This window comes from Hesperophylax consimilis, chromosome 25, assembly GCF_061612785.1.
Source record: "Hesperophylax consimilis isolate HC1 chromosome 25, BYU_Hcon_1.0, whole genome shotgun sequence".
In the NCBI taxonomy this organism is placed as follows: domain Eukaryota; kingdom Metazoa; phylum Arthropoda; class Insecta; order Trichoptera; family Limnephilidae; genus Hesperophylax; species Hesperophylax consimilis.
Window position 1 is genome coordinate 19,149,696 of NC_142860.1, and position 26,953 is coordinate 19,176,648.

At 34.9% G+C, this 26,953-nt stretch overlaps 1 protein-coding gene across 2 annotated transcripts in view; it reads left to right on the plus strand.

Annotated features, from left to right (window-relative positions):
• mbc (dedicator of cytokinesis protein myoblast city) overlaps nt 1-26,953 on the plus strand; it is a 116,815-nt gene that overhangs the window by 44,387 nt on the left and 45,475 nt on the right. Inside the window, exons 8-21 of one of the 2 annotated variants that reach the window (XM_089646873.1) lie at nt 453-656; nt 907-1,036; nt 2,948-3,157; nt 4,412-4,510; nt 4,832-5,008; nt 7,780-7,969; nt 9,064-9,206; nt 9,936-10,111; nt 11,316-11,497; nt 13,015-13,147; nt 13,631-13,805; nt 18,821-18,934; nt 19,686-19,841; nt 26,015-26,229. In XM_089646873.1, coding sequence (XP_089502999.1) covers nt 453-656; nt 907-1,036; nt 2,948-3,157; nt 4,412-4,510; nt 4,832-5,008; nt 7,780-7,969; nt 9,064-9,206; nt 9,936-10,111; nt 11,316-11,497; nt 13,015-13,147; nt 13,631-13,805; nt 18,821-18,934; nt 19,686-19,841; nt 26,015-26,229 — 2,304 coding nt within the window. The remainder of the gene's footprint in view (nt 1-452; nt 657-906; nt 1,037-2,947; nt 3,158-4,411; nt 4,511-4,831; nt 5,009-7,779; nt 7,970-9,063; nt 9,207-9,935; nt 10,112-11,315; nt 11,498-13,014; nt 13,148-13,630; nt 13,806-18,820; nt 18,935-19,685; nt 19,842-26,014; nt 26,230-26,953) is intronic. The other variant, XM_089646874.1, reaches the window with a different exon arrangement.

A 26,953-nucleotide genomic window follows, 5' to 3' on the forward strand; every position in this document is an offset into this window, starting at 1 on the left:
CCACGATGGGGGATCCATCCACCCATTGAGTGTCCATGGAAATTTACAGTTTGTATTGGTGGTGAAGATTTCTTGAATACCAGGCCAACTATAATGTCCGGATAAAATTTTGAGTGTCAATCAAGTCACCTCTTCCTTTTAATGTTGGTATTGGTTACTTGATTTTATCTTCATATTGTCGATCTTTTTAAATTTTGTTATTGTTGAATAAAAGATTTCTTTCCCAAAATATGAACTCTACATCGTATGTGTGTTTTGTTTATTTTTAACATCATGTCTGGTGTTAGATCAGAGAAGGCTTTCCTGGTTAAGTATATTATTTAATTTGATCACATTTCCTTTTGAAATGTGGATTTATAGCTTTGAAAACAGTTTCCTACATGGCGGGTTCTTTGAAATCAGATTTCTCTTAACAGACAGTTAGCATCTTTACGTAATGTATCTTTTTTCAGGAGAAGTTCGGTGGCCGCAGCGCTGGCCAGCGGGCGTTCTGTGTCACAGTCTGGGGGCTCCGTGGGCAGCGGCATGGAGCAGTGGGGCAGGGGTATAACCGGCATGCGCAGGCCACACGGCGTGGCCGCCATGGACATCACGCACTTCCTGTCCGGCCAGCTGGACATGGACGACGACAAGCATCACTGCGTCACATTCTTCCCGTAAGTTGGCAGATTGATTCCCCTATCCTATCAATCTTTTCTTTCTTCCCGCTCAAAATAAAAGAACTCAATTTTTCACTTTCTTCTGTTCCATTTTTTCAAATACAAGTTTCAAACTAAGAATGTTGTGATGGTTGGAGAAGGTGAACTGTGTATAAAGTACACGAAAGTAGGAACCAAAGCCTGATTCTCAATTTGAAATCCATTAGCGCTCTTATTAATTTATAATCTGATAATTTATGTGTTTTAGATGTGAAAAGGACAACAACTTGGATACGCTGCTGAAGAGAATAATCTCCAACAAGGACTTGAAAGGAGACCCAAAGACTGGACAGGGGCTGTGGCTCTCTGTCAAACTATTTCGCGGTGATCTTAAACAGGTAATTTTACTTATAAATCAGTTACATTGATATTTCTTTCAACACCCAGGGTCATTCTTTCCTTTCCTCGAAAAGACCCTCCAAAGATTGAATAAATAAATTAAAAAGCCCTGATGTTTTTTTATTTCATACTAGTTTTTCTGTGAACAGTATCTCACGCCCAAAAGAGTGTGTTTTTAATTTTCTCTTATTTAACCCAACCTATCTGAAGTTATTTCTATGGAAACTGACCACAACAACTGAATTAAATTATGTCTCGAATTTATTAATGTAATAAAAAAAACATTATTATTTTTAGAATAGATCTATTTGAATTTTGATTTTGTTTTCTTGATTGAATGAATTAATGAAGTGGAATCTTGGAAGGGGAAATTAACCCACTTCTAGACATCTGAACGAGCTGAAAATCGACTCGTTGTCGATGACAATGCATTACATTAACTTTTGATGGCACTCATGCATACACATACGCTCATTTTTCAGAAATTGGAGGACATTAATTTTAATAAATAAAAATTTACAGCACTTAATATATGAAATAAATGTGGGTACTATCCAATTAGAGTTTGGCTTAGGCGTTAGCGTTGTTGACTTCAGTCCCTGGGGAGGAAGCTTCAATCCTCAGTCAAACCAAAAAATATATATAATTTTTTTAATATATATATTTATATAAAAAAACCTACTATTAATAAAAAAGATATGTATTATAATGAAAAAACTATTTATTTTTCAAGATAAAAAGTATAAAATTATTTTTTTAAATAAAATATATATCTTTATTTATTGATTTCTAATTTCACGCCCGGCTGGGCTTTTACATGTTATTTTTTTTATTTATTACAAAGAACATCGAAATAAGCACAACAAATTCAAAGCAAGATCAAAAAAAATTCAAAAAACAAAATCAAGAAGAAAATAGACAAAATAAAAAAAAAACAACCTCTAAAACAAAAACAAAGTCTGAAACGAAATAAAATTGAAACTATATACTCCACCATGCAAGATGGAAAAATATAACACTAGGAAAATTAGAATAAATTGGTAAGAAAAGTTAAATTATATTAAATTTAATGTTCTTCTTTCTGAAATAAATTGGGTAATGACTTGTTTATATTTGGTGAATGATGTGTTGAATACATCAACAACATCCTTATAGTCATTACCCAAATTTTGTATACAGCGAACGGGGGTATAGAATTGTGATTCTGTGTTGGAGTTATCACAATAGAACGGTAGATAATTCCTCGATGTTGGTTTATGCCAGGTTTATGTAAAGAAATCAAGTATAATAATAGTTCAGGGCTGTCAATTATTGAATTTATGATTTTACATAAACATCTTAGGTCATTAACTATTCTACGTTCAGATAATTTTAATAAATTCAGTTGACATAGTAGATAATCATAGTTGACACATTCTCTTGTAATACCCATTCTGAAATGAATAAATCTTAAGAATTTATTCTTGAATATATATTGTAGGGGCTCCGAGGGAATGGAAATAAATCAAAACCACAATTTCCCCTCCATCTTAAGAATTTAAATACCTACCTACAATTATAAAATGTGCATTATATTTTTAATTTCAAATAAGGAATTATACAATTTTTCGAACCTTCACTATCTCAATTTTTTTCTTAAGGCAGGTAGGTACCATAATATTGAAAAAATTCTAATAAGAATGAAAGTTTAAATAAACACAAACATTTCACATTTGAAAAAAGAATATTTTTGATCCATTTAACCAGATACCATCTTGAACTGGAAACGGAATGTACAAACAAATTTACAGACAGACGAAATGCAAAACGGTTGAGTTATAACCTGACTTCGCTACACTCGGTCAATAAACTCGTTAAAATTGCATTGCTGTTGCTCTTCTGTATAAATAAGATCACTGATTTTAATTTAGATAAGAGAGGAGGTGCCACATCTGATGGTGGGCAACTTGTCCATAGCCCGCAAGATGGGTTTCCCAGAGGTCATCCTGCCGGGAGACGCGCGCAACGACCTGTATCTCTGCCTGGTGCAGGGCTGCTTCACCCGAGGTACCGGCAAATCCACGGACCGCAACATCCAGGTCACCACCAGGGTGTGCAACCAGCATGGCCAGATGATTCCTGTGAGTATATTGTACCATGTCACTTGTTATGACCTGTCCCTATAGAATAAAGAAAAACACAAAAAATGCAATGTTGGCATGTTTTGTGATCCAAAAGTCTGCCAAATCAGACCTTACATTTCCAATTCAAAACTGTGTTTCATCATTGTTATGAAATTCAAATGAGATAGCAATATACATTCCCCCCCGCCTTTTTGAATGGTGAGCTTCTGAAAACAGTAGAAACCACCAAATATCTAGGACATGTCATCAACAATAAGCTAACAGATGATGATGATATTGACAGGCAGAGGCGTGTATTGAGTATAAAATGTAACATGCTCAGTAGAAGATTTCGGCTCTGTAGTCCACGAGGGAATAGGACGCTCTTCATAGCCTTTTGCACCACCCTGTACAAATGCGAGCTCTGGGCTAATTTCAAGAGAAGAACAATGGAAAGGCTTCGGGTTCAATATAACAACGCTTTCCGATTGATGTTCGGACTCCCCAGGCACTGCAGTGCCTCCTCAATGTTTACAGAAGGGCGAGTTCCAGGATTTACAGCTCTGTTAAGAACCAGGATTGCAGGACTGAGGGGAAGGATAAACCATTCCAGAAACATTCTTATCATAGAATCCCGTCTGACTTCAGGATCGAGCATTGAAGACCATTGGAGAAAGATACTTGCTCCCACAATCTTAGATCCGATGGATTCCCGTGCTTCTATGCTTTAATCTCATTTTTAATTTTATTTTTAATCTATTTTCTTTATTTTAGTATTATGTAAATATTATCTGTACTTATACTCTCTATGGGATGTGTGGGATTGCACTCACCTCCCCAGATCCTGGAATAAAGAATTTATTATTATTATAATGTCAGGCAAGTGTAAGAGAGACAGAGCATGTGCTAAATGGGCTAGAACCAAAAGTCAGTGGCAACATTCATTTCTATTCAAATCTACACGGAAGGCATTTCTAGTGTGTATAAATATCTTTTCAGTGGGCGTTCCCCGATTTAACAATCAACTTATTATTTCGTTTTTAGTTCTACTGTTATTTCACAATAGAAGGTGCTCTGAAGAATTATCGTCCTGAAACTCGTTTCCCAGAGTTGAATTTGCCACATGAGAATATTTTTATGTCATTTTTTTGCTCTTGCTCAACGTCTTCTCTTTCTTTGGAATGATCTGCAGGCTTTTGTGTTTTCTCCATTCTAACAACACGGGTCTCTTCAAGACTAAAAAATATATTGTTACTATGTTTTCTGTTTCAGGGTGTGATCTCACTAGGTGGAGGAGTACAACCATTAAATGAATACAACTCCGTGGTATATTATCACGAAGACAAACCGCGCTGGCTGGAGACATTTAAGGTGAGAGGCGCACCAAAATTATTAACGTGGATCATTTTAAAAAGTTTTTCAACAGCCAGGAAAAAATTTCTTATGTGGGAAAGCCTTAAAGTGTGGTGAATAAATAAAGCCATTTTTTATTCATTTCAAAGGACCGAAAAAACAAAACTTGTTGTGTGCAAACTTCTTAGGTTTCACTGTAGTCTTCAATGATATTGGACAACTTTAGAACATGGCTTCCTTTGGGTATCTTCAAGAAACCCGTCCCTAAGTTTTCCCACCAATACATCCGATTTTTTTAGTTCATTTTTTTTAAAGTAATGTTTTATTTTAATTTTTCAGATATGCGTACCGATTGAAGAGTTTAAGCAAGCACACGTGGTGTTCCTTTTCAAGCACCGCAGCTCAAACGAGGCCAAAGACAAGGCGGAAAAACCATTTGCACTTGCGTACACTCAGCTGATGCAGCCCAACGGTACCACGCTTAACGATACGCAACATTGCCTGAACGTCTATAAGGTGAGAAATTTTTAGTGACGTCTCACAACCAAACAGTTGCTATAGCTGTCATTTTAATATCCTGTTGACTGTTTTGTTCCTAGCATTGATCTAAAGCACACGCATTGTTACGAAATGTCTAGCACAAGTGACGCCATGTTTACTTCGCAAAGGATATAAATCTGTTAGAGAGAGTACAGAGACGTTTCACTAAAATACCAAGAGCTCTGAAAGATCTACGATACGAAGATAGACTCAAGGAACTAAGATTATCAACCTTACAAGAAAGAAGAGAAAGGGGTGACTTGATCGAGACTTTCAAAATTTTATCTGGACATTACAGTTGCCCTAGCATCCAAGAAATCTTCACTACTAATAAAAATATAAATCTCCGTGGACACTCAAAAAAAATTACCAAAACGCCATTTGCATCTAATCCTAGAAAACACTTCCTTGCAAATAGAGTAGTGGATGCTTGGAACAAACTCCCACAACATGTCATCGATGCAACAAATATAAATCAATTCTAAGCTCTATTGGATTCACATTTGGAGAGAAGAAAGGACTTAGTTCAAACTTAAAACAACTCAATTATTGTCAAACTTGTTGTGAAATCAGATATGAGCGCATCAGCAGAATGCTGTCTGCTCATTACATAATAATAATAATAATGTTTAAAGTCTCGACGACGTGAGTGGGAACAACCTCGCCCTGCTGGGCCCGGAAGACTGGCGTCGATCACGAAATGTCAGCAACATGTTCTTGCGTACGAACCTCCACGATGATGTATGGCGGTAGTCACCAAGGTGCTTGAATTGTTGTCTATCGGACACTTGCACATACCTCTAGAACAGGCGCCTTAGTGTTTCTGGCAGAATAGAGTTAATAAGCGCCATTTTGATTTTTCAACATTTGAAAGGTCCCTCCATTGAACCAAATTAATAACCGATTCTTGGTTCGTTTCAATTTTTTTCAACAAATTGTAATCCACAGAAGATAACAACTGTCATGTTGTTCTGCTTGACAGCTGATCAAACTTTGGTAGAATGCTGAAACAGACAATTAGCAAAACCGTGCTGTTTGGCCATTTGATGACAACAAAGATATTAGAAGAACGAGATATGCTATGTTGGCCGCCGGACCGTAGGCGGAGTACTACCTAATTAGGGTACTTTGAATACTATCGGGACGTGTACGTATGTATTAGTGCGGATACCTTAGCGTAAGCGAAGGTGTGCAGTAGTATTGGTGAACAAAACCGGCGACCCTGGGCAAAACGATTCCACACAGTATGAACTGCTCATAGCACATCTCATTCTTCTAATATCTTTGGATGACAATGTTACATTTGAATTTCATTGCTTTTTCATCCAGTTTACATATAAGTCATCTTTTTATATGGATTCAGGATTAAAAAAAGGATGTGTTCTATTTCTAAGTTTAAGATGGTCGAGATTATTTAACATCTATCGTCCATCTATGTTTTACGCAACTATGTGATGTGGAAATGTTGCATGTTTATTTCGTTTTATATTTAAAATATTTATAAAAAGACCACAGCATATTATGTTTTTTTTACTAATTGTGAATGTGTATTGGTGTTCGGTATTGTAAATTTCACATGTATTTTTGATGATTTGTCGACGGCAATGGCAAAGGCAATAGCGTCTGCACAAAATCAAGGGTTTTTCTCAGGAATTTGGAGGTCCAGAACAGAGGTGGCTGCCAAATTCAACCGTGGGATGCACTTGCGATTTGTATAGGGTAGGCAATTGTGTACTGCCTGCAGGCCCTGTATAGTACCATAACCTCCTAGATCACTAGGCCAGGACACTCATTCAAATCAGCTTCCTAACTTGTATGGGATTTAACATAAATTTTCATTTTAATTTTTTTTTTCAATTTATTCTTATTTATTGAAACATTTTAAAATTTTTTTTTTTGGACGTTCCCATACAATTTAGGAGGCTGCTTTGAATGAGTGTCCCGGCCTTGTCAACTAGGAGGTTTTGATAAAACACCCTGATAGGCTAACTTGCCTAAGTTGGACACTTAAAGTTACACCAAGCATATCAATTTAAGGGTTGTTGGGAAGATTGCTTCCGTTAAAAGAATAATACCCACTGTGCAAAAATCCTTGATCGGTCAGTAGCTGAGTTGGCATTTCGTCTGTGTCCTATCCAGGAGTTGTAAGTTCAATTACTTGGCTAGCTAAGTCCTCCATAACCACAAAGGCAACATTTTCAGCTTACTGTGGTGGTTGTAGGAGATTTAAAAATATTGTCACGTTATTCGTAACCCAGGATTTTTTTTTTTTTTTATAATTTAAAAAATATATATTTTGTACAAGCTAACCCAATACAACTTGTGTCCGAGGAGCTCATTGAATGCATGAAAGGATTCTGAAGGCTCCCATAAAAATTATATTATGTGATCATGTTTGGATCGTCTTTTCGGTATTGAAACTATTTGATTATCAGCCACTTAACATTTTGTCCTTCCCTGAATAACAACTGTTAGGTCAGTGTTGCCCTAATAACAATATTTTTGCTTAATGTCACAAGGGCATAACAGGTATTAATAATAACCCTTGTGTTTCTAATTTTATACTTTCATTTGTAGATATGCCCAACTGTATCTCTTAAATGGCTGCATGTATGAGCTATAGCTTCGAGTCACTAATAAATATGATTACGGCATTACCAAAACCAGGCTAAACTCAAATTTTTGTATTTAGACAAGAGAATAATTGACTTAAAACAAACTAATTATTTTTTAATTCATGCTTCCAGGTGGACGGTAAAAAATGGCCCAACAATGACATTGATGCGGCCATGTGCTATCTCTCGCTGCCAAGCCAGAGGAGCACGACCGCAGGGGACAAAGAAAACAACAAGTTGCAGAGGGGTTTCCTGTCTCTCTCGCCAAAAGATGCGTTCCTCATTGGGACAAATGTGTGCAGTACGAAGCTTACGCAAAATGGTTAGTTTTATATTTTGCATTTTATTCTTCTCTAAATGTTTGCCACATCTACTAATCTCCTGCTGTTTTCCTCTAGTCCCACCTGCTCGGAGCCAGTAGCCCTAGTGGAAGCTATGGTAGTGGGAGTTGAACAGAAGAGTGGAAAATACTAATGTTGACAATATTGTAAATGTTGACAGTCTTGTAAATTTTGACAATATTGTAAATGTTGACAATATTGTAAATGTTGACAATATTGTAAATGTTGACAGTCTTGTAAATGTTGACAGTATTGTAAATGTTGACAGTCTTGTAAATGTTGACAGTCTTGTAAATGTTGACAATATTGTAAATGTTGACAGTCTTGTAAATTTTGACAATATTGTAAATGTTGACAGTCTTGTAAATTTTGACAATATTTTAAATGTTGACAATATTGTAAATGTTGACAGTCTTGTAAATGTTGACAATATTGTAAATGTTGACAATATTGTAAATGTTGACAGTCTTGTAAATGTTGACAATATTGTAATGTTGATAATATTGTAAATGTTGATAATATTGTAAATGTTGACAATATTGTAAATGTTGACAGTATTGTAAATGTTGACAGTCTTGTAAATGTTGACAATATTGTAAATGTTGACAATATTGTAAATGTTGACAATATTGTAAATGTTGACAATATTGTAAATGTTGACAATATTGTAAATGTTGACAATCAATTTAAAAGTGCGTATTACATAAGGCAGAGTGGTGGATATGTATTCTCAATATTTCCCTGATGAGAAACCTGGTGACCACCATTCAGAATCGAAATACTGCTTGAAATAGGTTTAGTGACCAGATCTGAACAGCCAGGTACTTTCCTCTTCCCCATATACCTCCCCTCTCCATCCATTCAGCCTCACAACATACCCCAATAGGGGATGCCATAGTCCCACTGGCTCTAGACATTTGGGTCTCTTGTGCGGTATTCACATAAAAATAGAAAGGTTAAGAAGTACCTGGTCTGTTAAAACAGAATATGACTGAACATTATAGCACAGGGAAATGCTGTGAGAATCTGTTAAAAACTATGTAAAATGTTAATTAATTCTATTTGTCCTCTATAGTGGAACTTCTAGGCGTGTTGAACTGGCGTGACCACATTACGGATGATTCCCTGAGATACTCCCTCACCTCACTTCAAACCGTTCCCGGAGGAGAGGTGGTCAAGTTCATGCAAGACATTCTGGACGCTTTATTTAGCATTCTGGTAAGATATTACTCTTGCTAATACTACCCATGTGACTTGTGCCAGGGTAAAATGCTGAGCAGCCCGGCGTACGCCAGCTGACTCTGTCTTCCTCATAAGGGTTCATTAAGTTATTAATTAATTACTTCTGTATTTAATAGCATAAATTTTATAACTGTCCTGATGATGGCACGGAGGTACCGAAACCAGTAGACAATAAAATATATTTTTATGCTTCCGATTTTGTTGTCCGGGTTAAATCTTCCCCATAGGAAAAACTAAACCCTTCCACTCACTTTTCCACAAATGATCAGCTAGTCAATCAACACTATGCAAGTGCATTATATAAGTAAAATAAATACAAAACAATACAAGAACAACAACACGTCAACTCACCAGAGATCAAATGGGAATTTTTTTAATTTTTTTTTTATGTATTTTGTTATTATTATTTTATTATATTTGCATTGTAATTTTTCACAAAAAGCTGTGCTGCATTGCGTGTAAAAGCCCTTTTGGTGTTTATGTCGGTTCCATGATAATTCATCAAAATAACAATTAAACACACCTTTAAAAAGTGATATAGAGTCATTAAAAGTGATGAAACAAAAACTAGGTTAAATAGTTAACTATGTAATGGTATGTTGAACTGTCATTTTGATGAGATACCCAGTCACCGTTTATGTGATAGGAATGTTTATCTTTCCCTTTTTAATAAACATTTGTTTCTGATTCATCCGCTCATTCCAGGATAACCAGGAGCGCGGTGTGGACTTGGAGATGGATATGCATGGCTCCTACAACTTCCTGGTCTTCGAGTGTCTCCTTACCCTCATCAGCCTGGTCTCCGACAGGAAGTTCCACCACTTCCAGCCAGTCCTGGACCTGTACATCAAGAAAAGCTTCTGTGCCACATTAGCATATGAGTAAGTGGATTATATCGTTACCCACCTCATCCAGGAGTTCTAGCAGCAAATTTTTAGACGTCTTGTTCGTATTTTGTCAACAGCTATTAATATTTGTGTACAATAATAATTAGCCAACTTTATACAACGCCATTTAGATTGAGGTGTTTTTTAAACATTGTCGCATTTGATTGACGAACAGCTCTATTTTGCATTTTCGACATTTGAATGGTTTCTGTGAAGTTGGAGTGCTGATACTGCCTGTTTCAGTGTTTAACAGTCATTCTGTTTTTGCCTGACGGCTAATAGCAATTTGATCGATAGTTGAAACGACCCGAGAATCAGTATTTAACCGGGACTGTTCAAATGTAAATTAAAATGGTGTTTATTTTTCGGAATAACTTTATTTAGTAAAACCTCAAATTGTAATATTTAATATTGAAGACAATATTAGTGATTTCTAAACGAAAATCTGAAACGGAAAAATCAGAAAAGGAAACGGTCACATCTGGGACTCGAACCCAGGACCCTTGTCTTTTCGGGAAAGTGCTCTACCGACTGAGCTAATGGGACCCTATTCCCCTCGGTCACTTTTAACTGTTTCACACTTCGAATAAGAACCACTAACATTGTCTTCATTTTTTCACCGCACATTTTTATTGGCAACTATCTTTATGTATGATCGCAAGATTCAACCCGAACTAAATGCAATCCAGACAGCGTCTTTTTAGATAAACCTATCTTATTTTTTTTATTTTTAATATGCGACATCTGTTGACTTTTCTGCAAGTCTAGAATGAATATTTATTTAATAATTTATTTAATATACAAATCATCATATTTCAACGTTCATTTCTGGGTTCTGTGAAAGTCCTATTCAAGTTCTGTTATTATATCATTATAGGCTAGTTGCTTGACAAAACTGAAATATAAACAAAACTTGAAAAAATCTTTCACAGAACTTGAAAATGAACGTGGAAATTTGATGAATTGTTCAAATTCTCCGAAACAACCCGTCCTGAGAGTACAGATTTGTGCAACTTCCTCTAAAATAAAGAATGTATTGTGAGATTCTGACACAAAGAGTTTCATTTTTGACAGAATTTTACATCGTAAATCATTTTTAAAAAGGCTATACATTGATGTATCTCTAATAAACCCTAATGCACTTTTTGATCTGACTTTTCCTTTAGCATTCAACGTTATTTGTAATATTGTTTTCAAGGAAACTGTGCTTGCTGCTATCGCAGCTGGTGCGCGACGCCGGTAAAGTGGACAGTGACAACATCCTGCTGCGCACCATGAAGTGCCTGGAATACCTGGTCAGGTTTATAGTCAAGAGTCGGGAGCTGCATTCCGTCATGATGCAGGGAAGGGACCAGCATGACTTCCAGCAGCTGTTTCAAGGTACTGTCTAATGTTTTTATTATTGTGATGCCTTATGGTAGACAATTTGCTTCAGCAAAGTCGTACATTATATGATTCTTGAAAAAAGGTTCATGTCAGATACCTAGATGTTTTGGTTTATGATAGTTTTACAGATCTTGTAAAACCTCTTAAAAATGGGATGCAGAAAATAATAACAAAGTCATAAAATTAATGACTTTGGTCAAACAGACACATTTTCAGGTATATTTCACTACATACTCCTTGTAGTTTGTGATGGATTCACCGCCGGATTTTAAAAACTTCTTAACCACTCAGAACATTAGAACGTCAAAAGACGTAAATATGATAATAGCGGTCAAGACATTAGAACGTCTTTTCACGTAAACGCGCGAGATTTTACAAAAATCGATTTATTTCCATCACTAGTATACGGATTGCCATGATTTAAAAAACAGAGTATCGATAATGAATAACGCTACGCGTCTTTATTCAAGAATGTCTATGGAACGTAGAAGTGCATTATCTAAGCCGATTGAATCTGTCATCTTGTTCATTCATAATTTATTGCGTTTCTAAATAATTTATTAAAAATATTTTAGTTTGGACGGTTAATATTTTGAAGTGACTAATAGTTTTTAATTATATTTCTTCAATAATATATAAAGTGTTATTTCTTTATGATACTCAGAAAAAAGTACATTTTTCACGGCTTTGAAATAATGGTCAGCGATTCTTACATATTTTTGACGTTTTCATAAAATGTATATTTAGAAACGCAAATATTTACGTATAATAACACAATGCGATAATGGATTTCATAATCTTTCCAAAACATTTTTTAGAATGAGGCTACGTTTCCCAAAACGTGAGTTATGAAGCTTTTAGCAAAACTCGTAAATAACACAAAAATTATCACATTTTGACAGTTCTCAAAGGAACACACAGTAAATAAATGTCTTTGTCTGAGAGGTTAAGTGGGAAGCAGTTTTAGCTGTAAAACTTCTTATCTTGGAAAAAAAACGTGTTTTTTGTAGTTTATTGGATGGAATATTCAAGGGACCCGAAAACAAAAGTTAAGCGTGAAAACTTCTTAAGTGGGAACTTCTTAAGCGTTTGACTGTAATTAAATCGAAAACCGAACACCCAGAAATCTCCCTTGCTCGAGTGGATAGGGGCCTTCTTCCACAGAGATATGCGAGTATCCGATACTCAATGATTCAAGTATCTTAGCAACTATCACCATACATATGCGCGGAGGTTCATACACAGCCAAACGTTGACGAAATTTTGTAAACTCGTCGATGAAGCCAGACACCCGAAATCTTAAAACATATCAGAGCAATTTATATATACATATATGAATGTCTAGTAAAAATGATAAGTGCTGATTTTGCCGCATATACATTTATTCTACTTCTGGTGTCCTCTCATATTGGTGGTTGGCTATGATCGAGGCAATTGGTAACTCCGCAGAACTGCATGTAAAATTAATAACTGACACAATCTCGCCATTTATGAGAACTTTATAATTTCAGAACTCCTGGACAGCATTGTAATAATGATGCGCTGTGACTCCAAGAGTGCCCTCACCTCCCAGGGTGCTTGTATCAAGTTCCTGCCCTCTTCCGTGCAGCACATTATCCAGGTGTTTCCCGAAGAGCAATTAGCGTAAGTACAATCAGATGTTATGCAGTCCAGGTGTCAATGACGTCCACCGTCCGAGAAGTGAGATAAATGGTTCTAAATATAGAGTTAAATGGTCAATGAGGTGTTTACCCATAACTCCGCGATATTCCGTTTTTCCAAGCTCGAACGGATTCAATTGATTGCGTATATGACGTATTTCAATTCTGCAAGTTTCGTTACTCTGTCTCCGTTGATTAGTAGGCCAATAATTTTGGATTCCGAAAGACATTATTAAATAAGTTGTGTATATTGACAGGTAACTGAAGCTTAGTGACAGCCAAGACGCCGCTCTTATTTCGTCTTAAGTCTACCGGCTGTCGAATTCAATTGCGTATACTGCCTAATGCCGCTTAAGGACCGTAGATGACGGATTTAGTCAATATTGGGTTTTATTGATCGACTGTGCTAACGCCCTGGAGTCACAAGTAATTTACCTCTTAATTAATTTATTCATTCTCTTTTCAGGACGATGATTGGTGAAATATTTGACGTACTTCCACTAGACCGGCTCACGAAACAGCGCCTTACAGCTATTCAGGACCTAGTGCAAGGTCCACTTTTCTTGAGTAGCAAATGCCGTTGCATTCTGTTGCCACATATAACGAGCAATCTCAAAACGCTCATAATAAATAATGACGAGGTAGGTACCCACCCGGTAAAATGCTATATATTTTTTTTTAATTTCACTTTTGGTTGTTGAGCTTTTCCTACTTAGCATTTTTTTCTTTTTTGTGTGCATTTGTAGAAAGAACTTAGATTGGAATGTTTCACAGAAATTCAAATGTAACATTGTCATCAAGTTGCTAATCAGCGCCATTTTGTTTTTTTTTGCATTTAAAAGGTTTTAAATTGATTCTAGGTCTGTTTTAGTACTTTCTATCGAATTTTGCTCAACTGATAAGCATGACAACATGACAGGTGTGCTTTTCTTTTGATCAATAATAGTTCAAAAGTTGAAACGGATCTGGAATAGGTAATTAACGTCGACCTTTCTTATCTAAAAAAAAACAAAATGACACTGGTTTGCCATTAAATGATAATTATGCAATTGAATTTCCGTTTAACGCCCCAACCTCAAGCTGGGATCCTACCTCATCTGGCTTTCTATGCTAAAGAAACCCAAAATTGAATTGACTTCAATTTTAGTTCTATGAAATAGACCATAGATAAGGTGGGAATTCAGCATTACTCTAGTTGCATTCTAAATTGTAGTGCAGTATCTACTTAACTTTTTGAGGGAGTAGCGAAGTAGGTACTTAACCTAAAAATAGTTCTAAAAAAAAACACGCCTTCTCTGCAACCAATATATTATTTCTGCTGGTGATGGAGTGGGAGATTCCTTTTCTCTTTTAATACTTTTAATCTTTTTTATAGCTCTGCTTGTGTGAAAAATCACCTTAACCTTTGGGCTGCGTTCAAATGTACTGGTTTCGTTACCGCCACGCGCCTTTTTCATCTCGTCTGGCCGGCCAATAATACTTAAAACTGTAATTAAACATGATTGTTCTTTAATTTATCATAAATCACTCAAAGTAATTGTTTCGAGGCAATGTTTATATAAACAAAATGAAATATTACGAGCAGATAAAACATTACTAAACATCTACACGGGTAATTTTAATTTATTTTAAATTTACTTTTCTGGGCACTACGTTAGTGAAAATTCTAATTAAAAATAAAACACATTATGTTCCAAAATGTAAATTCTCTACGACACAAACAACATACAGCATAATATAATACTTATGCAAATCTCAGTAGAGAAATGTGATTTTTTAGGTTAACAACTCTATGCATTTTTATATTGAACATTTTAATACAATTATTATGATTGTCAAATGAAATTCATAAATTTACACTTGTTAAAAAAATTGTCCTTAAATGAAAATCGGCGCACGTTTCTTCTGATATCGCACTAATCGTTTATTGCCCTCGCGCATCGAACAAGGCCGCTTGCACAGGCGCGCGGGAGATCTGAAACTGAAGGGAAAAACCTGTCTCAGTCGTTTTAAATCCTTACCCAAGATAAACAAATAAATTTACTAAACACAATTCTAGAGATATGAATGCAGAATTATTACAAATGAATTTCGGTTCTGTAACATGCACACAATATAGCGAGATCTCAAACCTAGAAATGACTTGAATCGGGGTCCCACGTGAGAGGGAAGCGAGATGGAATGACTCTGAGAGTTAAGGGGACTTATGTCAAAATTGAATGTCTACACCTAAATAAAAGTTATTTTGAATCACATGGGGAATTAATAATTTGTAACTAGGTTTCATAGGTCCTGTGGATTAAGAATGAACTAGTTTTCACTGAAAAAAAATTGACTACCCAATTAAAACATATCATTAAAATAATTATAGTGAAGAAACTATGTACAGTTTATACCATTTACTTCCATTGTGTAAAAGCTTGCATGACGTGTTTTCATAGGTTCGTTGAAATTTTTTTAAATCTATGCTGAAATCTGCAGTTTCTACGTAATTCACCACTCGCAAAATTATTACGTTGGAAAAATTTTCCCATTCAATTTTTTCTTTCTATGTAGTTTTTTTAAAATTTATTTATGGCTTTTTAGTTTGTGCGCCTTCCCTTACTGAAAAACAAAATACGGTTACTATTTAACTGACTGTCTTTTTACATTTCTGTTTTTTTTTTAATTCTTTGTAAATTTATGGTGATGGTTTAAAAAAAAATGGTTAGTTGGTGGTTTTAATAGATCTCATTGTTATGAATGTTGTCAATAATTTTTAATGTAAAATAACGAAAATATTGTATTATTTAATATATAAAATAATTTCGGTTTGATACTAAAAAACGAAAAATTTGTATGGTCCTTCCGGAGAGCCCTGTTGTAACTTCTCTTTGTGTTACATTAATTGTTTATCTGCCTTTGTTTTCAGAGCCTAGTTCATTTTTTGCTGTTTTCTTTTTTTAATAAATTATTGTCAAATGTAATACAAATTTTTCAAGGTTAATCGGAGCAGTTCTTTCGGCTAAAGCAAATGTTGAGAATGAAAGCATGCTGAAATTTATTTCTCTTTTTTGAATTGCAGCATGAAAAATTTTCCCTCTTTATTATTTCTTCTTTTTTGCTCTTCTAATTCATTACTTTAATTCGTATTGGATGATATTAGATACTTTTACTAGATATTATTAGAAAAACAATATTTTTGTTGATTTCTACAATTGAAAAAAAATCTAATTATTTTTACTTTTACTAACACAAACATATTTTTCTCATGCTTCTCGAACAGATGAGGTAAGTCCATCTTTTTTCTTCTAATATTTATTAAGTTTCCTCAAAAATCAATATTGTCTGCAAAAACAATCTTCATCGCAAACAATTATCTTGCTCCAATCAATATTGAAATATTTCAAAATAAAATATACCTCTCTAATAATTATGTTCACTAACGCATGCAAACTTTTGATTTTTTTTTAATAACAATAATTTCATTGAACAATCTTTAAAATCTGATATTTCTACATTTTATTTTAATTTTCTATTTTTTACTAACAATGAATGAGTAGGTACTTTTAAAGAAATCCTACTTTTTTCATTCCATTCACAAATAGAAATAAGAGTTGCTTGTTTGAAAGAAATGTGACAAGTACCTACTCGGCAGGGTGTGCCATCCATAAAAGCTGCACATTTCTTAAGGAAAAGATAAGAAAAATGTTTTTTCATAGTTAAAAAAGTGTTTCTTTTATATTTTCTTGGGCATTAATTCTATGAAATGCAGAGTAGGTACTTTGTAACACATTTTTCTCAAACTGGCCACACTCAATTTAATCTATGATACAAATTTTAAAATTGGAATCATTTTTTCATCAAATTGTAAATAAAACAAAAGTTTGCATGTGCGCTGTGTTCTTATACATTTGTGATGGTATTGCTAACGAGCACCCCCGTCTTGCCGTGTGAATCCTTCCACTGAATTAATGTGTTTGTTTCACCGCACCCGCACAAACACAAGCACCGTCCATAACCCTTATAATATTACATTCCCTCTCTGTGTGTGTTAATTATTAACTATATTTTAAAAACAACACTTAATAATAATAATAATACAGCCATTTTTACATTTAAATCAAGTTTCTTTATTATTTTCTGCAATAATTTAGTTTTTTTTTAATAATAGTGTCTTATAGATTCTCATTGTTGGCAGTTTTTTGTTCAGTGATGTGTAATTTCAATTTTGTCCATGTGCACTCATTATGTGTAGACATTTAACTGTTCATTTTAGCCTTCGGGGTGTATTGTTTGGGTATCAGAGCTTAATATGGAAATGAGAGTCAAATACATTTGCTTTGGGACTTTACAAATTAATCAGGGTTCATGTTTTTGTGTGTTTTGTTCATATTTTTGTCCCAACTAACTAATAAAGCGGTGAAAGTTCTGTTGTAACCTCTCTTTTCTATTACATGCATAGTTTGAGAAAGAGAAAGAGTTAACGATAAGTCTATCAGCACTATGCTGCTGAGAGCTTCGCTGTAACCACTCTTTCTGTTGCGTACATCATGAGCAAGAGTGAGATGTTACAATGGAACTATCAGTTTTTTGGGTTATTAAATTTCAAGTTAATGTTTATATCAAACTGTAAAAATACACGATTTAACTGGGTTTCGAGTCTACTGAAAAATTTTGGGATGTGTTCTAATTTTTTTAAATTAAATAATCAACATGCCTGCAACTCTTCACAAAAAAATAATGACACATTGCACGGATTTGCTCTTTTCTCTGTGTACGCTTTAAAATAATCCTCACCAATCTAATCATCAACATCATGTGTGTTAATGTTAACAAAAATAAACAATTATTGCTTGGCCTGTTTTTTTTTCTGATACTTCAAACATTAAAAAAGATCTAAATTTAAAAAAAAAAATTCAAGCACGAAAATTATTGTCTTTGATAATTTTAATAAAATATCTATGCTTTTTTAACTTTTATATTGTTAGAGACGGATTTAAATAATATAAGAAAAATTCTTTCATTAATATTATGCCGTTTGAATAAATAAAAAATTGTTGTGGCAGAAAAATATTTATTATTATTTATTTATTTAATTTTGACATAAAATGCAAAGTTCATAATATACAGAAACAGTAACTTTTTGGATTTAATGTAATATATTATGTTAGTCTCAGTAGGTACTATATGGTTTCACTGCTGAGAGCTCCGTTGTCACTTCCCTTTTTGTTATATACATGGTGTATCAGAAAGAGGGAGAACTGAGTTATCAGCAGTAGATTAATGTTAATTTATTTTTTATTATGGGATCGTTAATATTAAAATTAGTTGAATTTGATTCCAAAAGAGAATTAAATGATAATATTTGAACTTTGTATTTTACCATATTATTTTATTTATTATGATGTAATAATTAACGCCATATTGTTTTTCAATTTTTTGCCTGTCATGGCGTGGTGTTGCCTCTACAAACAAACTAACTCCAAAACGAACCCCCCCCAAAAACCACAAACGGACGGGCTTACATATTATATGTGTGCGTGCGGATTGTCTATGACCCTATTCATTTATTGGTGGATTCACAAATGGCTAACGAAATTTTATGGCTGTCGAATTATTCTTCACCTTCCCGCAAACAAATGATATTTTGTCTGTGGTAAAAAAAAAACCATAGACGAGTCGATGCGGAGTAGAAATAAGGTCGAAGAATCGATCAGTGGATAAAATTGCAAGGGTGCTTGGTGCATCCCGACACAAATTGCAAGAGCACAGGGGATACAGCGAACAGGTGATGATTTTATTCATATTTTTACGTGCTAAAAAGTTATGATACAACAAAGTTATTACAGTACCTAACCAATTTTATTATGTTTACATATACTAATTTTTCTCCTGGCAATCTATTTAAACCATAGGTTTTTTTAAGATACCACAAAGTTAGAAAGTTTTATCGATTGGTTGTTTTCAAATTTGGAAAGTTGCTTAATAATTTGTTTTGTTTTAGTTTGAATATCGGTTTGCTTCAGTACGTATCTCACAAAAAAACTCGCAAATGTTGAGCACTGGCATCATGAAATTTTTACAGTTTTTCAGACTGGATTTTTTTCAACGCAACTAGTTTTAACCCACAACGTCATTTCCATCATGAGCTACAAAGCTTTGAAGCTTTGAAATATCCAACTGTCAAATAAGAGATGTCATATTGTTTGTTCCAAATTGTTCAATTAAAAAATAAAAATTGTGGTACTTTCTTTATCATATCATAACTCTGTGGTTATTTTTGTTATTTGCTTGTTCGATAGTTTTACTGTGAAAGATTTTAAGCTGAATTGTTGCTTAGGAATGTTTGTTGTTACAGTAACATTAACAAACCTAAAATAATACATATTTTATAATTTAATTTATTTGATAAAATATACAGATTCTTTATGAAAATTATTCTATGATACAAAAATCCAGATAAAAAATATTTATTGATTGAATATTGAAATTTTGAATGTAAAGAATTATTTTATTAATTTAATATAATAATGTTTCAGTTGGAACTTTGCGTGAAAATATTGAGTGACATATTGGCTTTATTGTTCCGGAATGATGTGGGTCCCACAGATGAGGAATTCAACCATCTGACTTCCAGTCTATTGCGGACCATCATTCAGGCTACCATCCAGATGGACAGGGAGAATCCTTTAGTGGTAAGTGGCTATTAACTTTTTACCCGCGGCTGACGCACACTTATGTGATTTGGAAAGTCAGGCCCACGGCGCGGCTGACACATACGTGTGTTATTGATCGGTACCCAAGATTTATAAAAATGTCACAAGTATACAAACACTATACAAGACAACAAATTAAATTGTACACTAATACAGAAACTGGTAAGAGAAGCATAGGTCATCAGGTTTAAACATTTATAATCTCCTTCCCAATAGCCTGAAAAGGAAGAATTGAATACGTAAATTAAAGAAAAAACTGTTTGATCTTAAAATAAATGAACAGAACGTAGAGTGATTATTAAGATGAGATGTTATGTAGTGTTGTTATATTGTGTAAAATTATTATTGTTATGTGTATATATATTACAATATACCTTATATTTTGTTAGAAAGTGAAATACTTGTATTCAACCCGGGTTTAAAATGTGACTTATTTCTTATTCCATTGACATCTGTTGAAATATTCAAGAATAAATATCTTTATTACATTCAGATTCGAGAAAAACGATGGAAAGATGTATGAAAAAATGCCAAAACCCACATAATTTTTTTAATGACATAATATCCCGTTCCTTGTCTCATCAAATACCCAAAAAAATCACAAACCATTATAACTGAATTAACAATGCAAAAATAAAATTATAATTATTCATTATGCACCCCTTTGCATACAAATCATTGCAACAGTTTGTCATACAAGATGGCTGCCAGGCAATTTCCCATCAACCTAGATTGGGCTTCAATGTCATTGATGCAAAATCGCACTAATGTTCTGTCCAGCGCTTTTTAGGTCCATGCTATTTCTGTATGTTGTCTATGGTCCATTGGAAATGTCTAGTCACAGATAGTAAAAAAAATAATTTTTAACACAAAAGTAGATTTTTTTTTAAATTACATGTACACGGTACAAAACGTTATTTGGAATATTTCTTGAGCTGAACATTTGTGAAATCTTTTCGTATTCGATAGAAGCTATTTGCTGACTGTGGGAAGTTCAAAATAAATTCATAAAAATCACTTTCCTAGAAGCTGCCGCTCAAGTGGTTAACTGATTTGATTAAATTTACATTCTGCTTACACGAAAATGAGGCTGAGCGACGAAGATAGATAGAGATAGTTTCACCTTATGCTATGGCAGACTTATACAGTAGAACCCCGTTAATTCGAACCCCGATAATTCGAAAAAACGCGTAGTTCGAAATTTTCGCCAAAAAAATATCTACAGAAAATTTTTTTCATACAAAATGATTTTTTAATTCGAAATTCGTAATTCGAAATTTATTTTAGTCCGCACACGAAAATTTGTTTGTGTAATTCGAAAAACTTCGATTTTTGCGAAAATAAATCATAAAATTTCGTAAATCTGAATCTAAAAGACAGCCATAACGGTAAAATGCCGAAAAGTGTATTTTTACGTGGTTATACATCGCGCTAATTAGTATTATTATTTTTTAAATCGGAATCGATTTACATTGGAATGTCGTATTTTTTTCCAATTTATTCCGAATATCCGAGTTTGAAGGGCCGAGAAAATTCGTTTTACGCGGAAATATGCCGTAGTTTTATGAATTTACACCAAATATTTGAATTTAGAGGGTCGGCCGCGAAATTTCGATTTACGCATAAATATATCGCATTTTTACGAATTTATTTTGAATATCTGAATTTCAAAGATCCGGCGCGACGGAAATCGGCTCCGAAATTTCAATTTACGCATAAATCAGGGTGGCCACAGACCTGGAAAACCGGGAAAACCGGGAATTATCAGGGAATTTTACCGAACCGGGAATTATCAGGGAAATGTCAGGGAATTTCAAAATATTCTTAAAATATCAGGGAATTCCAAAAATAAAACGAAATTCGTTATTTACGATTTGTGAAGTCCCAAAGTTGTGTTTTATTACTTTTACTTGCGGCGTGTGTAACAAAAGATATGCCGACAAAGACAAACTAGATAAGTAGGTATTTTTTTATTATTATTTTCGTAAATAGCCCTTGCAACACAATCATGTCGTAAACCACCCGCTTTGGTTTTTCCCCCATACTATGTAGGTGCGAAATCTGTAAAGAAAAAGCTAGCAAAGTTACAACAAAGTGTCAAAAGGGTCGGACACCCAGTACGGTCGTAATAAAATTTAAAGATCATCATTACCAACATTTTTACAAAGTGTCAATACAGTAGAACCTCGTTAATTCGAAATCCCCGGGACATCAAAAATCAAATTTCGAATTAACGAATTCCCACGTAATTCATATTTTTATGAAAAAAAAATACGCCGAAAATCGATTTTCTCGGCCGCCTCTTCAAATCCGGGTGGTATTTTAGTTGTAAATTCGTATTAATACCAATTATTTCTTTATTTTCGCGGCCGATTACCGTAGCGGCGGGCCCTTTAAATTCAGATATTCGCAATAAATTCGTAAAAATGCTAGATATTTACGCGTAAATCGAGATTTCGCTGCCGATTTCGGTCGCGGCCTACCCTTTAAATTGAGATATTCGTAAAAATACGATATATTTCCGCGTAAATCGAGATTTCGCGGTAATATTCGTCGCGGCCGGCCCTTTATTTCAAATATCTGAATTTAAATTCGTAAAAATACGATATATTTCCGCGTTAAACGAGAATTCGCGGCCGTATTCCGTCGCGGCCGGCTCTTTAAATGCAGATATTCGAAATAAATTCGCAAAAATACGATATATTTCCGTCTAAATCGAGAATGCGCGGCCGATTTCCGTCGAATACGATATATTTCCGTGTAAATCGAGAATGCGGGGCCGATTTCCGTCGCGGCCGACCCTTTAAATTAAGATATTTGATGTAAATTCGTAAAAATATGAAATATTTCCGCGTAAATCGAATTTTTTCGGCAGTTTTTCGTCGCGGCCGGCGTTTTAAGTTCAGATATTTGAAGTAAATTCGTAAAAATATGTCATATTTCGGCGTGATTTCCGTCGCGCCGTATTTTTTAACTCGGATATTCGAAGTAAAGTTAGTAAAAATACGATATATTTCCGCGTAAGTTGAAATTTCGCGTCCGATTTCCGTCGCGGCGGGCCCTTTAAAATTCAGATATTCGAAATAAATTCGTAAAAATACGATATATTTACGCGTAAATCGAGATTTCGCGGCCGATTTCCGTCGCAGCGGGCCATTTAAATTCAAATATTCGAAATAAATTCGTAAATATACGATACATTTACGCGTAAATCCAAATTTCGTGGCCGAGTTTCGTCGCGGCCGACCCTTTAAATACAGATATTTGGTGTAAACTCGTAAAACTACGACATATATCCGCGTAAAACGTATTTTCTCGGCCCTTCAAACTCGGATATTCGAAATAAATTTGAAAAAATAAAACATTCCAGTGTAAATCGATTCAGATTTACAAAATAATAATACTAATTAGGACGATGTATAACAACGTAAAAATACATTTTTCGGCGTTTTACCGCCACGGCTGACTTTTAGATTCAGATTTACGAAATATTATGATTTATTTTCGCAAATTTTTGTGCGCGGACCAAAATAAATTTCTAACTAACTAACTAACTAAATTTCTAACTAAGTTTCCCCGCAGGGGTAGGCAGAGAGGACGGACCGCCAAACAACTCTGTCTTGGCATACACTCCTTGCCTCATTCACATTCATACATCGTCTCATACATCCTCTTCTATTGTTCTGACTCTTGACATGGCCCGACTCAAGTATCTGATTCACTTGGTCGTGCCATGTCTTCCTCGGGCGTCCCCGACTTCTGCTACCATTCACACTTGCATCGTATATTCTCCTTACACTCCTTTCTTCGCTCATTCGCTCTACATGCCCAAACCATCTAAGCGTCCCTTTCTTAATCTTACTCATTACGCTTACATCAGCCTTGCACTCTTTGCGGATATCCACATTCCTCACACTATCAAACATGGTTTTACCACACATACGCCTCAGGGATCTCATTTCAACAGCATTCAATCTACTTTCATCCTTTCTTTGCCAGTTCCATGCCTCACTTCCATACATCAGGGTAGGTACCAGCACTCTATTGTGGACTGCTAACTTCGCTTCTTTGGACAATTTTTTGTTAGCGCCAACTGCGTTCAGTCCTCCATTAATGGAGTTACCTGCATTTACTCTTCTTTCAATATCTCTGTCAGCCTTCCCATCTCTCGTAAACATGCTTCCTAAATACACAAATTCATCCACCTGCTCCAAGTATTCCTCATTCACAGCTATATTGCACACTGTTTTCGTACTTTCTCTTTCAAACACCACTACTTTAGACTTACTTACATTCATCATTAACTCATTCTTCACGCATACTTCGTTCATCCTAGACACGAGAGACTGCAGATCATCCATACTATTAGCAATCAGCACCGCATCATCAGCATACAACAGGCAACATACTTTCAGATTACTCAAATTCGCGCCCAATCCCACCTCTTTCAATTCTTGCATACAATTATCCATAGATTGAATAACCACGGTGACATTACGCAGCCTTGTTTAACACCTTTTGTGATATCAAACCACCCCGTAAAACCACCGTTTACCTTAACACATGCAACGCTTCCCTCATATAGAGACGCAATTGCCTGAGTCAGATTCGCATTCACTCCATACTTGGACAACACCTTCCATAGCTTTTTCCTGTCGACTTGGTCGTATGCTTTTTGTAGATCTACAAAGGCACAGAAAAGTTTCTGGTTTTTTGCCAGAAACTTCTCGGTGAGCATACGCAATGAGAAGATCTGGTCCATGCACCCCCTTCCACTTATAAAAGCACCTTGCACATCCCATATTTTATCCTTTCCCATTTTTATCCATTACGAATTAACTAATTTCGAATTTAAAAAAAATTTCTGCGTAATTTTTTTTGCGAAAATTTCGAATTACGCGTTTTTTTTCGAATTATCGGGGTTCTACTGTACTTACTTTTGTTTATTTGTCTATCTTTGTCTGGTCTTTTCATCTGTACACAAATTGTCTTCAGGCGAAATATCATAAATTTGTAATAAGTGTATTTTGTTTTGAATAGATCATTGTGGTGCAAGGAAATAATAAATGCTTTAGATGACGGAATTCCCTTTATTTATGTATCTGTTCTAATTTTCTGGCGTAGATGAAAATCGTGTTTCAAAAATAAAATTTTGAACGATATGTCCTTATACCAAATAAAACATATCAGGGAAAAATATAGAAACTGCCCTGGAAAACCTGGAATTATCAGGGAATTTTGAAATCCGTTTTTTGTGGCCACCCTGTAAATTGAAATTTACTTCGAATATCTGAGTTAAAAGATCCGGCGTTACGGAAATCGGCCGCAAAATTTCTATTCACCCAGAAATTTGACGTATTTTTACGAAATTTACTTCAAATATCTGAATTTAAAGGATCGGCCGCGAAATTTCGGTTTACGCATAAATATATCGTATTTTTCGAATATCCGAGCTTAAAAGACCGGCCACGACGTTAATCGGCCGCGAAAATTTGATTTACACGGAAATGTGTGGTATTTTTATGAATTTGCTTAGTAAAACTGAACTTGAAGGGCCGATCGCGACGGAAATCGGCTGCGAAAATTCGATTTAAACGGGAATAATTGGTATTAATACGAGTTCACTCCAAAAATACGACCCGAAAGAAGGGGCGGCCGAGGAACTCGATTTTCACGGTTTTTTTTTTTTTTTTGTTTATAAAATTTCGAATTATATGGGAATTTGTTAATTCGAAATTTCATTTTTGATGTCCTTGGATTTTGAATTAACGAGGTTCTACTGTATATCAATTTATAACCTTATATATATATATTTTTTTTTTTAAAAAAGAAAGACAAACATTCCCAGGTTACGAATAACCTGACAATATTTGAAAATCTCCTACTACCACCACAGTAAGCGGAAAATTTTGCTTATGTTGTGATGGAGGACTTAGCCAGTCGAGGAATTGAACACACTACGCCTGGGTGGGATCCAAGCGCGATGTCAACTCGGCCACCGACCTGTCATGTGTAAGAAAACTGAAATGCAATTTAATTCATACTACGCAAAATTGTTTGAATGAACTTTATTCACATCTTAAATAGTTCACCATCTCTAATCTAGAATTGCTGTCAAAACAAAGATTGTGTCTAATTAAAGATTTTTTCAGTGTCAACTGGTGTCCGTTTTGCTGGAGATGCTTCGACAGATGAATCTGGAGCGCTACAACCAATACCTGTCCCGCTTCTCCTGCTCCAGCGACCTCCTGGACTTCCTCATGGAGATCCAGCTGGTGCTGCGGGACCTGGTGGAGAAGCCTGTCTTCCATGCGCACTGGGCGGACATGATCAATCTGCAGTATTACATAGTCCTGAATACCTTCAGGTAACTATCTATGCTATCTGGAGCACTACAACGATCAGCTCTTTTTTTAATCAGAAAAACCAATCTGTTTTGCACACAATCGAGCAGATTGAGTATTCTGGGACTTGATGAGAGATGGCTACCAAATTTAATCGTCTGACATACTTGATCTATATCGGCAGCTGGTAACTATTGAAGAATCTGTCAGCTCTGTACAGAATGTTCTGTGTGTGGAAGCCAGATTTCCATTCTCTGATACTCACTCCAAGCATCCAATGTTGGAAAGATTGCTCCATCAAAGTGTAATGGACAACCTTTGATCTCCCTTCCTTTTTTTGGTCAGCAAATTTCTTCAGCGAAACAGTCGTACTTCCAGAAGTTACTGTAAGGAGAGTCCCATATTTTCTTGATTAGACCAAACTATCTCTGTACATACTTATATCAGCGGTCCCGAAGAACAATGTCTGATGTGCAAATTTGCAGTAAACCTGTTTTTAGTTTAGTTTCTGCATTTTTACTGTTTTTGATCATACATTTCTCCAATTAAATAAATCAGGTTTACTGCTAGATGTCAAACAACACTATATTTCTTGATCTCAGAAACAGTAAAAGTGCAGAAACGAAACTTTAAATTGCTCTTATTGCAAAACTACAAACTTTCACATCCAACATTGTTCTTCGGGACCATCGATATTAATGCATAGTAAGGTTGAGAATACATGGACTGCTATTAGCGGTCTCCATT